General features: G+C 34.8%; 2 protein-coding genes across 3 annotated transcripts; both read right to left on the bottom strand.

The window, feature by feature from the left end:
• Positions 1 to 9,625: 9,625 nt before the first annotated feature.
• On the bottom strand, positions 9,626 to 12,038 carry LOC122581742. Of its 2 annotated transcripts, none has more exons than XM_043754012.1 (5): positions 11,682 to 12,033; positions 10,773 to 10,850; positions 10,545 to 10,644; positions 10,196 to 10,338; positions 9,626 to 9,991 (listed from the first exon to the last, which is right to left on the bottom strand). In XM_043754012.1, exons 1-5 carry the CDS (start codon positions 11,988 to 11,990, stop codon positions 9,788 to 9,790), a joined length of 834 nt encoding a protein of 277 aa, XP_043609947.1. In that variant the 5' UTR covers positions 11,991 to 12,033; the 3' UTR covers positions 9,626 to 9,787. The 2 variants fall into 2 exon arrangements, with proteins under 2 accessions (XP_043609947.1, XP_043609948.1); XM_043754013.1 differs by having other exon boundaries at positions 9,971 to 10,058; positions 11,682 to 12,038.
• A 658-nt stretch (positions 12,039 to 12,696) lies between these two features.
• LOC122581582 lies at positions 12,697 to 16,114 on the bottom strand. The gene is made up of 5 exons (XM_043753817.1): positions 15,744 to 16,114; positions 15,576 to 15,653; positions 14,795 to 14,894; positions 13,106 to 13,248; positions 12,697 to 13,013 (listed from the first exon to the last, which is right to left on the bottom strand). Exons 1-5 carry the CDS (start codon positions 16,014 to 16,016, stop codon positions 12,798 to 12,800), a joined length of 810 nt encoding a protein of 269 aa, XP_043609752.1. The 5' UTR covers positions 16,017 to 16,114; the 3' UTR covers positions 12,697 to 12,797.
• Between the last annotated feature and the right edge of the window lie 1,623 nt (positions 16,115 to 17,737).

Genomic DNA, 17,737 nt, shown 5'->3' on the forward strand with positions numbered 1-17,737 from the left:
TTTCTCTCTCAAAACACACACTCCCACACCAAGAACACACATACATCACATCCACCATTGATGACGTGAATTCAGTGTAGAAATCGTGTTATTCTACAGACCCTTTTATCCTAGCATCACAAGCACAACAAGTCTACTATGCAGCTTATCCTTCAATGACAAAGGACTTGAAAGAGTGGTGGGCTGTTATTAAGACAAAGCCAAGAAGCGTATATGAAGTTACGGAAGCTGTCAGTGAAGTGAATGAAATGGGTGATGATGATAACATGGATGAGGAACCTTTTTTTCAAGAAAATGAAAGACTGCTACGTGTAACTGACTTAAGTATAGATGAACCAGTTTGTCTTGTTTCCGGGGAAGCACCCGAGGAGATTGCACAAGTTAGTAATAATGATGGCGATGAAGATACTACAGAAGCTAGTGACAAGGAAGAAGAGTTTCAAGATATATTTGGTGACTCGGATGAGGATTGTGACGATGATCTTGTTTTATTTGATCATTCATCAGATTATAGTAGATTATTAACTATTAAAGTTAGTTATATTATGTGGTATCTATTTACATCTGCAATGATTTGTTAGATTAACTATTAAAGTTATTTATTTGTTTACTAATTAACTGTTAAAGTTATGTCTATGTTTATTGCAATAGTTTACTAATTAATTATCAAATTTATTTCTTTGTTTACTGATCAACTGTTAAAGTTATGTCTATGTTTATTGCAATAGTTTATTGATTAACTATCAAAGTCATTTTTTTGCTCATTGATCTCTCGTTGATTATATGTTTACTTATTAGTTATTTTTTTAATGTTATTTACAGAATCATGGGTCGCGGAGGCGGAATTTGTAGGAGAAAAAATACCACTAGAGGTCGAGGGAACAATACTAATTCTGAAGGTAGCAACGATCCAGATGGACCTCGTCATGAACGCATGTCATCACCACTAAATGAGCACATTTCATCACCAATGTCATCACCTATGGAAGTTAGACTTAGGGATACCTCTCCCAATACCCCTCTTGTTGCCTCTCCCAATGCTTCTTCCAATGCTGATGAGTATAATAGTGAGTCTTCAAAAATGTATGGTTCAGGGCTCGAACACAACAGACCACATGTCTGCTCATTCCATATACAAGACATTTCTTATCCCACTTGGGACCGTGTATGTATAATATTTTTTGTGTTCATTTCGACTTATATACATCATGGTTATTAATGTTAATTCACATTATTTTAACTCTTTAGGTTTGATGTACAAGGCGTGTCTGGTGTTGTGCGTGAAATTTTGATGGAAATGTTTGATGGGAATTGGCCAACATTCAGGAAGGTTCCAAAAGCAAATGAAGACTTGATGTGGGAACGTTTCCAGGTATGTGTTTACAAAAGATATCTAGTGTGTGTGTGTGTGTAAAGTTACGGTTGTCTTTGTAGAAATCTGGTATATAAAAGAAATCTGGTATAATTTTATTATTTATGTCTTTGCAGATAAAGTTTCAGTGGGATTCACAACATAATGATATAATTAAGCGGAATTGGAAGTGTCTTTTGAAGCGACGGTTTCGTGATGTCATGAGGGATGCTCGAGAGGATGCCATAAACCTAGCTAGAGAGAATGGTGTGAATGTTGGGGATGATTGGAGTGTCCTTAAGCCTTTTTACCCAGAATGGATTGATCAACAACACTGGGCAAACATGATTGACACTTAGTGGAATACCGAAAGTTGGAATGTCAAATCAGTTAAGAATAAACGAAACAGGGGCACATTAAATGAAGGAAAGATGGTTGCACACTCTGGTGGTTCACGAGCATGATCCATACCCTAGTGTCCATGGTAACTTGTGTTCGAATAACTAAATTGCCCTTTTTAATTTATTAATGCTTTATAAACTAAATTACAAATTTACAATGCTTGTAGGAAAAAAAAAAAGGGTCGTCCAGTGACATTCCTAGAAGTCTATGAAACCTTTCACACAATAACAAAAAAATCAGGTTCATCCGGGCCTGGGTCGTCCGGGACTCACACACAAGAGTTTACTACTCCAAAAGTTGCGTATGTTAAGGTAACCTTTTTTCTTAGCTAGAGTCTTTAAAGCTTATTAATTATTATATTTAGTTGGTAAATATTGTGTTTTTATAACTTTTTTAGGACAAGTATGATGAACTCTTGGTAGAAACTTATGGGCCGGATAAAAATGAGCACCCAACCGAGATCGTGGCCACTCTTTGGGAGAAGGCGTGTGGCGGTATGAAAAAGGGAACCCTGTTTGGGGCGACCCAAGATATTTTGGCTATGACGGGAGTGACATGGCATAATTACAAAGGTGGACCTTCTAATGGAGAGGTTGGTTATTTATTGCTCATTGCTCGGTAATTTAAGGTTAATACTCCCAGGTTAATAGCTTCTTAGTATTTAGTTTTTTGCCCAGTAAGTATGTCGTTTGATTTAACTATATGAGTGTTTTTATATAAGCTTGTTATCAAGGAAGCTTGTTTGGGTTTCTTAGTATATAGAATGAACTGTTCTTATACTTGTCTTAATTGCTCGGTAGTTACTTCTTTAAGCTTATTTGGGTTTCTTACTGTTTTTATATAAGCTTGTTATCAATGTTGTTTTTTTACACATCAGTATCAATGCGTGGGGTCTGGTCTTATCAATTGTCAAGTAGTTTGTTTGTTGTTCTCATAGTTACTACTTGTGTAGCACACTTGGTGTGGTTGTATCAATTGCTAAGTAGGAAAGAAAAATAGAAGGATACTGATGATGAAGGTATGTCATATATATGATGATACAAATAAAAGAAGCACAAAAAGACCTAGCATGGTCGTCATATATGGTGGATCGATACGACCTCTCTTCGTTACGTACTGTTGATTATCAATGTGTGCCAAAACTCTGGATAAATTAAAGAGATTGTATATATATTTATAAGATAGCTAGCTAGGGGAGATTGATGCGAAGATTTTAATTTTTTGGTCACGTAGCTAGGCAGATTTTATATGCATATATGCGCTATAAACTTTCTGTAAAAATGGGTTTGTTTACTTTTTATTTTGATTTCATAGTATTTATTCTTGCTGAAAAAGATGATTCATTATTATTTCTTTTTTAAAATTACACAAGTTGTTACTTAAATGCAATTATTCGTTATATATGCTTAATTAGACGGTCTCAACAACCTATTTACTTACTGTACTAGTATAAGATGATCGGTACTTTGCATATTATATGTAGTCTAATCATGATTCTGAAGTACTTATTCTTTGCCTAATTCAGTACCTCGCTGATTTAATTTGTGTATGATATATATTTTATATAATATAAGTCGTAATAACAGAATAACTAGTACGTGGCCTATAAAATATCATATAATCTTCTTAGCAGTAAAAAGTTGCTCAAAGTTTTTAGATCGTTAAATTTTGATCGATTGGAAATATGCAAACAAGAAATGGTCATGCATCTTAATTATATTGCAATACTTTAATAATTTGTATCCAATAGTTAGAGCCTAATGGCTACCGATCAATTGGCTCATCAACCAAGAGTCAATTGTGAATTCAAGTTATTGAATAAATGAGGTTGCTTTAGAGTTATTGATAATATGCACTTATCTTTATTAGCCTTGTGGTAAATAAGGGTCTTATGGAGCAGGTTAGAACTTTGGTTAGCTAATCTTTTAGTGTAATTTTTACATTGCTATTAAACAATGCTTGATTATTGTATCTATGAGTGTCCTTGATTTCATAGGTGGAGATTTTAAAAGAAGAAGTGAAAAGGCAGAAGATAGTAAATGAAGAAACAAAAAAGAAAGTTGAATTAGCCGAGAAGGAAGCAGACGAACTGAAAGCAAAGGTGGCTGAGTTGCAAGCTCGCGAAACAGAAAAGGAAGCGACGGTGAAAAGTTTGCAAGATCAGATGAAAGTCTTTGCCGAGTTTATGAAGAGCATGCCACAATCTAGTTAGTATCAATATTATCTAGTCGGATCCCTCTTTTTGAAACTAACAAACCTTTTAAACTTGGATCCTAATGAATTTTGAACAAGTATGCGATTGGCGAATTATGTATCTTGATATGTGATATGCATGTGGGTGCTCTTTTTATGGTATTTATATATTTCTGGTTTCTGCCGTTTGGTTTATTAGTCATCGGGTAATATAAAAAACAGCACGAGTTTCCTACAAATTTGGCTAATCTGTCGGAACAATGGTAGGTTTTTTTCACAATCTGTCGGAAATTTTGTTGGAAAGATATAACTCATTCCATCGGGAATTCTGTCGGAAGTTTTCACACATCCGTCAAAAAATCCGTCAGTAAATTAAGTAACAATAAATTATTTAATAAATGCTCCGACGATAAATTTATCACAATTTCTGTCGGAAAGTCTAAAGTTTCGACAGAATGTCTAAAGATTATAAAATTGGTATATCGACAGATATCTGTCGGAAAATCGTTCCGACAGAAATATTTCTGTCGGTGAAAAAGTTCCCACTTATATTTTTCCGACTGAAAATTTCAGTCGGAAATCTGTCGGTAATGGCTTTTAGCGACGGAGTTCCGACAGAATTTTCTGTCGGTATACGACAATTCTGTAGTAGTGACCGTAAGAGTTATTCTTTAATGACTAGTTTTCATGGTCAAGTTTTGGAAGTTGTTCATGTTAGGAACAACCCTTAGCCTTAGCTCAGCGGAAGCAATTAAACAAGAAGATAAAACGAGAAATAGATAAACGACACAAGAATTTAACGCGGTTCGGCCCCAGTGGGGGGGCTTATCCACCGACTGCAAACTAGGAACTTTATTGATGCTCTTTAACCATAAGATTACAATTACAATGAGAAGGTATATATATAGGAGAACAGCTAGGGTAAATAACTTGTCCTTAAGGAAAACCTAAACAGGCCTCCTTAATAGATCAGGCCTTTTGGTCAGCAAGCCTTCAAACCCAACAATCTCCCACTTGAAGGCCTCGCGAAAAACTTTAGTCCGCCATTCAAGCAAACAATATCCCGGTCAAACAGTAACTCTAGTGATCTTTACATAAGAGAAATCCTCTAAGCCTCTGGTTCCAAAAACAAACTAAAACTTCAACAATGGAAGTTTTCCATCTCTTCAGTTCTCCACGAACAAGCTAAGATTTCAATAAAAAATAGATAGGAACAGAAGTCTTCATAGGTCCAGCTCCCAAGAAGAAACCAAACTTCAATCCATGCATCCCAAGTATACCTAGTTATAGTGGCCCTTATCATCAGTCGCTTGAAAGTCCCATTGAAGCTGTAAACTAGGACACAACTCACCCAATCATGGAAAAGATCACCAATGACTCCTCAATCTCAACCGGCTCCTATTGAATTCAAATACCGGCTCCAGAGTTTCCAGAGGAACAACAACACTCTCCACTAGCAGTAGCCTCACTCGAGAGATTTCATTCGAAACCCTGTTCTTCAGAATTCGACGTCGATTTCAACATATGTCAACACACTCCTCATGCTCCCATAGTTACAAAATCTTGTCCAAGTTCAAACCTCCGAATACGCTCAAACAGACTACATGAAAGTCCTAGAGTCATCTACCGCGCACTAGACTCGTATATTTTTCGAATCCGTGAACCAAGACTTTTCTCCGAAAGTTGGTTCAAATCTTCTGGTAGTGAAGTAATTTGCACACTCCGAAAGTATAAAGAACAGATTCACCAGTGCTTCACTACAATAGGTAACATAAAATGAAACAAACCAGAATCTGTACAAGAGTCTTCACTGTCTTCCAATGAGTCCCAATGCATCAACCCAGACAAATTCTCATAAGCAGAATTTTAACAACCCCGAGCACCTCAAGCAACCCCACAAGTCAACTACCCACAGCTCCTATTGTCTCTTTTTTTTTCCAACCCATGTTGAACCAGACTTTTTGAGACGAACATCCACTCATATTCAACCAGCAAAAACCTTCACCCAATACGAGTACAAAGATCTACTCAAAAGGCAAAACACTAATATGTAGACCAGTTAACAGCAAGGATCAATAACAGTAGAGAAAATAAGTGTTAGTTGTGACTAACTTTTTTTCACTCGTGTCGACCCTAACAACCTCGGAACATGAATGCTCAAAATCCAAAGCACTCCAAACCTACTAGCTCTGTTTTCTTCAACACACCAATACCATATTTAACAAAAACTAGTCCAACCTAAAGCCCCTGTATATACCCGGTCGAACAAAGGTTTAACCCTAATCAACCTAATACCTCGTTTCAATGGACTAACTTCAAACAATAGTGCTTATCTTATTTTCATTTCTAATCGATCAAGGTAATATCACAACAACAAATTTACTTACAACCACCCGCAAAAAGCCACACCCTAATCGTGAATCAGAATAAACCGAGATACAACTCTATAAACTGAGCAGAGAGATTACATCAACCTCTGATTAATGACGAACAAAAATGTCAACCAAGAACAGTAGCCAAAACCTTCTCGAACAAGAAAACCAAATCAATGCTTTTATCATCTTCCAATCGATCAATCAACACTAAAACCCCAAAAAACAGAAACCCTAACAAAGTTCCAACAGCAACGGTAGCTAACAGCAGCAACGACAGCTGCAACAGCGGCGACAGGCAGTTAACAGGTGATGACACACGGTGGAAAAACAGCAGATCAACTGCAAATAACAACAACAAACAACTGCAAATAACAGTTGCAATCAGCTGCAAATAACAGTAGCAGACGGCGAAAAGGGGTTGAAAAACCCTAATCGCAGACGGCTAGTGGTGGCAGCAGACTGAACAGCAATGGCGGCTACTCTTTGCACAGTTGTGAGAGGAAAAACAGCGAACAAGAGACAAAACCAAGACCCTAAGCGCAAATCACAGCTGTAGCAAATCAAAATATCACATCTGAATAGAACCTGATCAAACACAGCCACAACAGCCAAAAAACAGACCTGGCTCTGATACCACTTGTTAGGAACAACCTTAGCTAAGCACAGCCCTGGAAGCAATTAAAAAAAAAAGAAAAGAAGATGAAACAAGAAAATAGATAAACGACACAAGAATTTAACGTGGTTCGCCCCAGTGGAGGGCTTAATCCACCGGCTACAAACTAGGAAGTTTATTGATGCTCTTGAACCATAAGATTACAATTACAATGAGAAGATATTTATATATATATATATAGGAGAATAGCTAGGGTAAATAACTTGTCCCCAAGGAAAACCTAAACATGCCTCCTTAATAGATCAGGCCTTTTTGCCAGCAAACCTTCAAACCCAAAAGTTCATTGGTGTTGTCTCTTTATGTATTCATGTCTGGCCTATATAAGTATCATTACACTATTTACTAAGTTTTTAAATCATATTCTTATTTAAGGGGCCAAAATGGTTTTAGTTCTTTCTAACTAGTGTGTGTTATATCCATTTTACCCGCTAGAAAGATACAAGGCGCACGTCAACCAATTAATATGTAAAAGGGCCACAATGGTTTGGGTCAATGTTCTAGTCAACCAAAAACATCTTTTGCTCAAAATTTTCAAACATGTCAAATATATATACAAAAAATAATAGATAGGTAAAATGGTTAACATCTTGAAATGGGGTCAAGTCATGTACTTTTTCTTGGCCGACTCTTGACTTGTTTGGCTTGTTTTTCTTATATCACTCCTTAGAGATCATACTGAACCCAAACTACACCTGTCAAAATATTGTCACATCTCTGTTGACTTATTGATGGAAAGACAATTCTGCTTCAACCGATATAATGTTACTGACTTATGGTATGACCGTGCGGTGATCACATAAAGAAGTTGTTGCCAAAGAGGGAAACCAAATCAAGTAGTTGTGCAAGTGAAGTGACAATGACCACTGAGAGTTATCCATTTTGTTTGATATTGGAAGTTCTGTTGAGAAACGGATATGGATTAAACCTTCTTCATCATTTGAAAACATAGTGTTTCTACTTATAGCAAGATTTTAATGAATTGAGTTACATTGAGATTTTTGAGAATGAAATTTAAAATTGGCTGGGAAGTAACATCTTGTGTCACAATTTGCCTTTTAGGATAGTTTAAAAGTTTTGAGTAAACAGAACTATGCTAAATCAATGTTAATAAGTGTCAACTATACATTGATTACATTTTTTACTTTTAAGGGTTTGAGTTTGTTTGATTTGTGGAGCTTATTTTAGCTTTCCGAGTGTCAAATGGTTTGATTTCGTGCTTTATGAAACCCTGCCAAATGACTCTCTATTTTGCAATTTGCTAACTATTTCTGGCTATTCTCGTTTGGTTCATATATACGAGGATTGGGCTTCTTGTGTCATTGTGTTTTTGTTGCAACAATCCCTTTCTATCTAACTAAAATAATAAGAGTAAAACAAAAAGGATATAAAAAAGGGGTTGTCAGATAAAAGCTGAATTTCAAACTATATTAGTATCAAGTCTTAAAGATAATAATCTAATGGTTAAAAGACCAAATTTGCCGCTCAAAATATATGTAAAGGGCAAACTTGTCATCTATTATTTTAAAAGGTCAAATTTGCCACTAAAAATGTATATAAACGATAAATTTGCAACTCAAATTTATCCTTAGGTGCAATTTTCACATTTCTCTTATTAATTTAATGATTGTGTTGCTGACTATGAATATAGGGTCCGACATCAGATATTATTAGGGATGAAAATAAGTCATATATGTGGGTCAGGTTTAAGTTATTTCAATTCGGACCCGGGATAAAATTAAATCCCACCACCCCAAACTTGGACCTGATGAGTCCCACCACCCCAAACTTGGACCCGATGAGTCCTCTTTTACTTACGTATCAGATTTCCCGAGGATTCATTAATTTTTTTCTTTCTTTATAACGGTTTACTTACTATAAATATTTATGTAGTTTTAACGTGTGTGCCCAATTAGAACTTCATACATTTTATTACGCAATATAATATATACGGGTTAACCGTATGCTTTGGTTCTAGTCGGGTTCCGGGTATACGGATAAAACTGTCACCTACCTTTGAACCCACTAAAAAAATCATCTTATACTTGTCCCAAAACCCATATGCCCGGACCTAGCCCAATAGGTCATGTTCCAGTTTCTTCATTGGGCCGTCTTTTTTTAGTGGCAACACAATTATGAACTTGATAGAAAAAATAACAAGATTGTACATAAAGACCAATTTGAGTGGCAAATTTGCTTTCTTATATACTTTTTGAGTGGCAAATTTGACCTTATAAAAGTTGAATGGCAAAATTGCCCTTTTAACCTAATCTAATATATAATATCACTATGCCTCTGGAGACAGAGGTCATGGGTTCGATCCTCATCCCATGCAAAGGTTGGAGGGCATTTTCTACCATTTAGGTAGAAACTGGAAGCAGTCTCTCTACTTAGGTAGAGGTAAGGTCTGCCTACATCTTAACCTCCCCCATACATCGTCGAGGTATTGGGGCTCAAAACCCGCAGAAGGCGGCTCTGACCGGTTACTTACTTACTCTTACTATGTATATAGATGTAAATTTGGATCGTCAAGTAGAAACTTTAAAAGAAAGAAAAACAATAATCATAGTTATCATGAGACTATTAAATTTGTCATGACATATATTAAAAAATTGTACATATGAACATAATAAGTTTTTGAAATATTTGTATAATCTCTTAAATATATATGTACAAAAGTAAGAACATACAGATTCTATACATGTACGTCTAAACAAATTTAACATCAATATACAAATTTTATACATGCCACTGACTCACAGATAAAGTGGGAAGATGAGGGGTTAATATATGAAGTTAGTTATGAAGATTGTGGAGAATGTACAAAGAAGCAGATGATAGAAATATGCAACAAGAGTAGTATAAAAGATCCAAACCAGTTGTTATGGTAACCATTTTGCTCTTCTCAAACATCTTCACTAGAAGAATCATAACGATTACGTGTCCAACTTTTGTCTTCAGTTCATCAAGTGACGAGATCTTCATCCATGTAGGTCGTTTCTACAACTCAACGGGATTATATCAGTTAAATGAACAATTATCATCAATCTGCGTCGAAGACTCCCAACTTTGACAACAAAAAAATGTGCCGGTTAAAGAAAATGGTTAATTAACTAAACCATGACTTGGTTTAAGATTTTATATGTGATCAACTATGATGTGTCTGTGTATGTATACGTGTGTGTGCGATATAGTAAAGCTTACTCTCAAAGCAAACATCCCAAACAAGGAAGAACCCTTGAGAGCACGATCCTCTGCTGGTGGTATATTATCTGGAGCATTACTGATAAATAATCCGTATAAACCCATACCAAATATTAGCATGACTGTCCCAGCAAGATAAACATCTGCAACAAATTTATGTACTGGTAAGCATGACAGTAGCCTTTAGCCGACATATGAAACTTACAGTGTAAATGTTCAGCAGGATATGCAGTCATCGATTACAGAGTAAGAATTAGAATAAAGTCTGAATGAAAGGAAGATCATGACTCATAATTTACTGATTTAGAGACGACGGAGACTATAAAAAAGTGTAGTTACATAAACTAACCTATAGCTTCAACTAAGCGCAGCACCATTTTGCCCGAAAGAACTCCTTTCAAACAGCTCGTCCAGTATATTTTATATGCATCAGCAATATAAACACAGCCCTACGAAGATTTAAACAAATCAACAACATCTGGTCAATCCATTCATAAGAATATCAAATATCGAAAAAAAGGGGGCAGATAGTATAAAGTGATTTGAATTTATAAAAATGAGTTTTAGGGAGAATTACATCTAGAAAACATAACAAGGAGCCGGCTAATGAGCCTGCAACAGCCAGAAGTGCCAAAAACCGGAAGTCAAATATCACCTGCTCAGAAATAACAGGGAAACAAAAGGAATTACCCAGACGCTGCTAGGGAAGCCATGTCCGTCAATAACAATTTCAGCGTAACAAATAGTATACTTTATTTAAGTGAAGTTTAAAAATGTGCAGAACCTATAAAAATACTAACATGTTTTAGAGAAGTAAACAGAGTCAAATTTAGGAAATTCTAAAGTATGTATTTATGTGCTAAGAGAAATATTTCCACCCAACCTCCTATTACCCTAAGCTTGTATGATTAAACATATTCAAAATTCGGGTTTATCATGTAACACTTTTAACCTTATAGCCCCTGCATCAAAGTAATCACACCACCAGACATAACCACGTTATATCTTGTGTTTTCTTTTTTGTTTCTCCGTTCATAGATTTGTTTGCATTGTTACCTGTTAAGAGTTCAAAGTGCACAACCCAAATTGCAAGACAAACTTCCATTCAACATAAACCATTCTTCACTTAAGAACCTAATCTTCTCCTTACCTGCCCCGGACAATTACAAACCTCACAAATAAAAGACTTCTAAACACCAGGATTTTTAGTTTAGGTTACCGAATAGTTTTCATGCTACTAACAAGAGTAAAATTGAGTGTATGAGATTTGAAGTGTGTAGTTCGTTGGTTGCCAATTACCTTTTAACTAAAAAAATTCATAAAAATAGTACTAAAATTAAAAAGTGTTGTTAGACATCTTGGGGTTGCCGTGGCCACCTTGACCACCACGTAGCTCTGTCACGGCTTCTAAACCGTATAGTTAATACAAAGGAAAGCAAGTTCAATTTCGTGAAACTGAACCACGAAGAACAAGAAACATACATACCTTTTCAATGCCATATTCAGTCGACTTCGCACACTGTGAACCAGAATTGGTTCCATTCGAATTACCAAGCCCAAAATCCAAGTTGTCATCATCCGTTTTGGATGTCGGATTAACAACAAAAGGTGTTTCTGAGGAAATTGCGTTTGACTTTGACTTGGGTTCTGGCGAGACTATAGAAGGAAATGAAGTTGAAAAGGGTCGAGAAAAGGATTTAGCACGCTTCGACGGCTTCCCTGAAGTCGGTCTGGCGGAAAGTAATACGGGAAGTGGTCCTCTGCAAGAGATGGATACCACTTGAGACATATTCATAGAAAAAAGTTAAGATTTTTTGTTTGTAGAGATTGAATTGTGCAAGTAGTGGTTCATGAGTGTTTTTGGTGTGTAGGGCCTGTGATTTTTTGGCGGGTAGTTGTTTGAAAGGAACGGTCTTGTTTGGTTTGAAATGGTATTATCCGAATATAAAATGAAAAAGATTTTCAATTATACCACATGTAATTCACATGTTAGATATTTCTACAGCCTGTTCTTATATAACGGGTGATCATTCGTGAATCACTATATTTAATGAATTTTACATCAAATTAACATTTTAAAAGTTTGTTTTTCTACAATAAAATTCAGACAAGGTTCATTACATTCTCACATAGTAAGCCCTTATAACTAGACAGAGTATTTGCGTTATGTATGGTGGTGAAGATAATGATAACAAGTTTGAGACTGCTTCCATTAGGACCTCCGACCAAAGCGAGAAAATAGCATGAAAGTGTAAAGAGTTTAGTAACCATACCTGTCGACCAAGTATCACCTGTCTACATTATGAGTCTATATGAATATGTATTTTATTAAACAAAATTTTAAATTAAATTTATCGAGTTATTTGTAAAATTTATGATGTGTGACATGATTGTACTTGCAGTGTACTCAAAGGTCTAAAATTTACATCGCATAACATATGATCTATAAAGAGAGGATTAAAGATAAAGATATAAACGAATACTCAACTAGTCAACTACAGTTTACACGTAATACGTATCTACTTATTTACCTTATAAAAAGAAGCTATAAAATTCAGGTGATAAAACATTTGGATGACATATATCTATATGTTGAAGCTAATTATTTATGGTCATCTTTGTGAAGATTGTGAAGAATATACAACGAAGCAGACGATAGGAATATACAAAAGGAGTAGCTTAACAGATCCAAACCAGTCGCTATGGTAACCATTTTGCTCCTCTCGAACATCTTTACTAGAAGAATCATCACAATCACATGTCCAACTTTTGTCTTCAATTCGTCGAGTGAGCTAATCTTCATCCATTTAGGTCGCTCCTGCATACCAAAACATATACATATATTTACGATTATAAGTAGGCCCACAGTTTGAAACAAAAACTCATTAGTCAATTGACAAGAGACTTTACTCTTAAAGCGAACATCCCAAAAAGGGTAGAACCCTTGAGAGCACGATCCTCTGCTGGTGACACATTATCAGGAGCATTACTTATGAATAATCCATACAAACCCATAGCAAATATGAGCATCACCGTTCCAGCGAGATAAACATCTGCATTATCCTTTCAAAAATTAGCAACTTTGAATCTCATTGCAAGAGAGTGATAGTATTTTTTTATCCTTAATATATCAAGCTATTTTAATTTTGTACCTTACTGCTTCTGATAAGCTGTAATTCCGTTTGAATATCTAGACATCAGATATGTTTCCTAATGATTTTTTTTATTTTACTCACTGTATTGATATCCTAAAGGACGTTTTATTGAAAAGTCGGTCTGGCTTGCATGTTGTCAACTTTTTAGTGGATGATTTATCCCAAATGTAATAATGCCTTAGTCCTCGTAAATAAAGTTCAGATTTCAATAGATGTGTGGCCGTTTTCAAGCTGTCTTTAATGCTTTCTTTAATACATTAGAGCTAGTGGTACTGTGGCAGGGAGGTTTCTTGTAGCAGAAATTACAGAGCATCCAAATGTACAATTTAAGTAGGAGAAGCTAATAGTTTTAGTTGTGTGTCTACATACATTAGGATAATATGACAAATAAGAAAGTTGATGATGTCTTACTAATAATAGTCAATTGTCATCATTAACCATGAAATGATATATAACAGTAGTCCGTAACTTGTGGCAATCCGGCAATCCCATTCTAAAAGCGTAACAAGATCCTAATAATTCATAGGGATACAAAAGCCATCATTTTAGTTTCGGTAATGTTAGTGTCTACCTAGTCTAGTTTAGCTCACTAACTGTACATAAAATTACACCAGAACCAATCTGCATCCTCTTTGAATATGTACATATAAGAGTTATAACATCAAGCATCAGACCAATAGTGTCACTTAAAATCATCCCTATTTTATCCTAGGGGCTATCATCATAATTGTTTGTTATTTATCTAAGCAGCTATCTCAGAAGCCTTATATCTTAAGACTGAAGTTCAAACTAAACCTAACTTGTTTACTGGGATATGAGAGTCAAAAGCCTAAAATGTATCGGGTAGCAACTGAATCATTTGAAGAAAACACCCATTGATGACAAAAGTCATTGTAAACTACCTTACAACCCTTTGGCTAGAAGGTAGAAAAGTATAGTTGCGCATTTTCATCCATTATGGATGTGTCGACTTGGGCTGTCTTTTTTATCTCAAATGGGTCAAATAGACTAATCATATAGGTGTTTGTCATGTTCCGGACAATGTAATCTCTAGCATCTTGCTAGATTGATCAATTTATAATATATATTTGCCTTTCAAAATAAAAGATTAATCACATAGGCATATAGCTCTAAGAGGAAAAAGTTGAAAGTCATCACAAGTATCTTTTGAAAGCAGAGAACCTCATAATCGTTTTATCTACAGATTTAGATTATTTTTGTAACAGTATTGTTTTCTTACTTAGAAAATAAAAACTAAAAAAATGAACAAGATAGTGTCTCATAGTCAACCCTACCCTGACCTGCCCATAATTAAAAAAGGTCTGCTTAACCAAGATCCAAACTTTACCCAATGCCTAACCCACCCATATTACCACCGCTAGAGAATGATTAATACTTTGGACAAGATAACAGAAATTCTGAACTAAAGTCTAGAGAAACTGACCAATTGCTTCAACTAATCGAAGCACCATCTTCCCGGTATGAACACCCTTTGAACAGCTTGTCCAATAGACTTTATATGCATCAACAATATAAACACAACCCTGCAACATCAAAACAAGTCAGTGACACCTAGTTAACTCAATGTACTCAGAAAATCTATATCATTATGTAGCATAACTTGTAGTCTTTCAGATATCAAACTATAAAGTCTCTGTCTTATTGAAGATACTCACTCTAAGCAATACATAATACTGGGATTACACAATCTCAATTAACTTGGTGCCACTGAAACTAGGCTATATTACTATCCCAATATGGTAATTCAGCACAGATAATTAAATTTCAGGTTGACCCAATTTGGTTTGATCGACAAGCTTAGTAAAAAGTGCTCCAGTTTGGTCATTTACCAATGACTAGTTGAAACATTTCAGAAAGTACGTTGCCATTTTGTGACATTAGAATAGGTGATGATCTGTACGCCATCGTCGGACACCACCAAATGTGTTTTAGGGTGTTGTATTGTACAATGTCTGTGAAACATATTTGGTAGTGTAAAGCTAATAAAAAGGGAGACGTACTACTCACCTCCAATTAGAAAAACAACAAAAATGGAACACATTACTAAGTTTAATGATCAGATCAGGACATATCAAACTATAGTTATCACTGTCAAACATAGATATAAGTACGTTGATAATCTATGACACAATCACATACACCTAATAAGACTAAATATTGGCGATTTTAAGCAAAATTACACAAAGTAAATTATTAAAAGTTACATTGAGAAAGCATAGCAAGGATCCAGCTAATGAACCTCCAACAGCCAGAAGTGCCAAAAACCGAAAGTCAAATATCACCTGCAACACATAAAACCAAACGATCATCAATAAAGGATCAAATTTAAATCCCCATCAACCAAAGACATAAGATAGGGAAAAAAAACAGACCTTTTCGATATCAGATTCAGCTGACTTGACAAACTGCAAACCAGGATTAGCACCATTGGGGCTCGAAATGGCGTAATTGAAGTTGTTATCATGTGGGATTGAAGAGGGTGTGTTTGACTTTGACTTTGGATGAGGTGGTGGAGACTGCGGGGATGATGCCAGAGAAGCAAATGAAGTCGTGAAACGTCGTCGGGAAGCTGGGCCGACTGTGGGTTTGTTTGGAAGTATAATCGGAAATGGGGTTCCACCGGAGATAGATATCAGGGGTGACATTTGAAGGAGACAAGTGTGTGTGGTTGGAGATTGATTGACTAAAGTGGCTGCCTGTGTGTAGGGTAATGGGGTTTGAAAGGAACGGTCTGATTTTATTGCGTGGGTAATTTGTCCACCTTTCCGGCTTTCCCAGCAATCGCTACTAATACCATTTTTTAACGGTTTATTTCTTCAATTACATTTTTTTTTTTTTCATATCAATATCATTTTCTTATCACTTTTATCTTCAATTTTTCTTAATAACAATTCATCTTTAAAATTAATATTCCACAATATCATATAATATCTATAATGTAAAAATAAAATTATTAGTGTATATTATATTGTATGATTGACATTGTATGTCAGTACTCTACTGGTTTTGATTTATAATAATACTTGTATTATTGATTGATCTTTAAAAATAAATAAAAGGAATAAAACAAAAGCAAAGATCCACTAGACCATAGATAAACACATTCACTTTCTCTTTAAAACTAAATATCACATAAGTTGAATGAGTGGTTGGTAAAACAACTCTTACTTTAAAAATAAAGTTGATTCTATTCTTACCTTATATAAATAGGTTGTGGTCCGTATATTATTAGTTTATAACCATACTCAAAATAATAAAAAAGGTTTAATGTGTTATTGGGCTTGATTGTCGAACATCTTCACACATGTTTAACAATATACGGTTAAAAATTAATGATACACAAATCATTACCTATTTACTTACTAGGTTACCTTGGCGGTAGCTTTAATATGTCTTTTGTGACTGAATAATGATAACTAATTTTGTATCTAAATCATTAAGTTGAAACAAGATTGCAACCATCTTTGATTGATATGTGATCTTAGTGTACCTCATGCTGAAAACATGTCTTCATTCTTAAAAACATTTTCCTTACAATTAAATTTGAACCAAAATCCTTATAATTTCAAACTCCTCATGTACCAATCCAGCCATTAATGGTTTGTTTTGAAATCAATTATTCATAAATCAAATTATTATTAACCAAAATACAAGATTGATTTAGTCCAAAATGCAACCTAAAAAGTAGAAACCTAAAAAACTATAGTATAAATCAACAACAATATCATAGAACAGGGTATGAAAACTAAATAATAAACAATAGAGGTCCTTACACAACATGTTTTTGTCATACACAATAATGTATGCATTATATGATTGTACTGTACAACTGTATAATAAATATAGTGTTGTGTATGGCTAAAAATGGTTGTGTAGGGATCATTTCCCAATAAACAACTTAAGAGCATCTATAATAGTAATTTTAAAAACTTTTTTGCCATAAAATATATAAGAGTGTATTAAAGCTTTTACAAAAAGTTTTCTACTCCAGTAAAAAAAAAGTTCTAAAAACTTAAAATGGTATAAAAATACATTATTTTAGTGCAAGAATAATATGAAAACATGACCAATATTTTTATCTTTACTACATTATAAAGCATTTGCCCCCCTCCCTCCCCATTTTTTCAACTTTAACTAATTGAAAACCAAAAATACTCATGTCATTTATTCATAATACTCTTAGAAGAAATTTCAATCACTCATTTTTCTTTCTTTTCTTAAATCTTAACCACTCATTTTTCTCTCTCTTGCATAAATCTCATTCAAAATATTTTATTTCAAAAACCATACATCGATAAATTATAAAAATTATATGGGTGTTCTTAAAATTTCATGATCTTTCATTAGAGATGTCATTCGATATATT

The sequence above is a fragment of the Erigeron canadensis genome, chromosome 9 (assembly GCF_010389155.1).
Source record: "Erigeron canadensis isolate Cc75 chromosome 9, C_canadensis_v1, whole genome shotgun sequence".
In the NCBI taxonomy this organism is placed as follows: domain Eukaryota; kingdom Viridiplantae; phylum Streptophyta; class Magnoliopsida; order Asterales; family Asteraceae; genus Erigeron; species Erigeron canadensis.

Excerpts from the sequence above, each read along its gene's own strand:
- LOC122581582 (XM_043753817.1), bottom strand. The coding sequence starts at position 16,016 with ATGTCACCCCTGATATCTATCTCCGGTGGAACCCCATTTCCGATTATA. Across the intron at positions 14,895-15,575 it reads CCTTGCTATGCTTTCTCAAT|GGTTGTGTTTATATTGTTGA; the intron begins GTAACTTTTAAT and ends TTGATGTTGCAG. Across the intron at positions 13,014-13,105 it reads TTGGGATGTTCGCTTTAAGA|GAGCGACCTAAATGGATGAA; the intron begins GTAAAGTCTCTT and ends TTTGGTATGCAG.
- LOC122581742 (XM_043754012.1), bottom strand. The coding sequence starts at position 11,990 with ATGAATATGTCTCAAGTGGTATCCATCTCTTGCAGAGGACCACTTCCC. Across the intron at positions 10,851-11,681 it reads CTGAATATGGCATTGAAAAG|GTGATATTTGACTTCCGGTT; the intron begins GTATGTATGTTT and ends ATTTCTGAGCAG. Across the intron at positions 9,992-10,195 it reads TTGGGATGTTTGCTTTGAGA|AAACGACCTACATGGATGAA; the intron begins GTAAGCTTTACT and ends GTTGAGTTGTAG.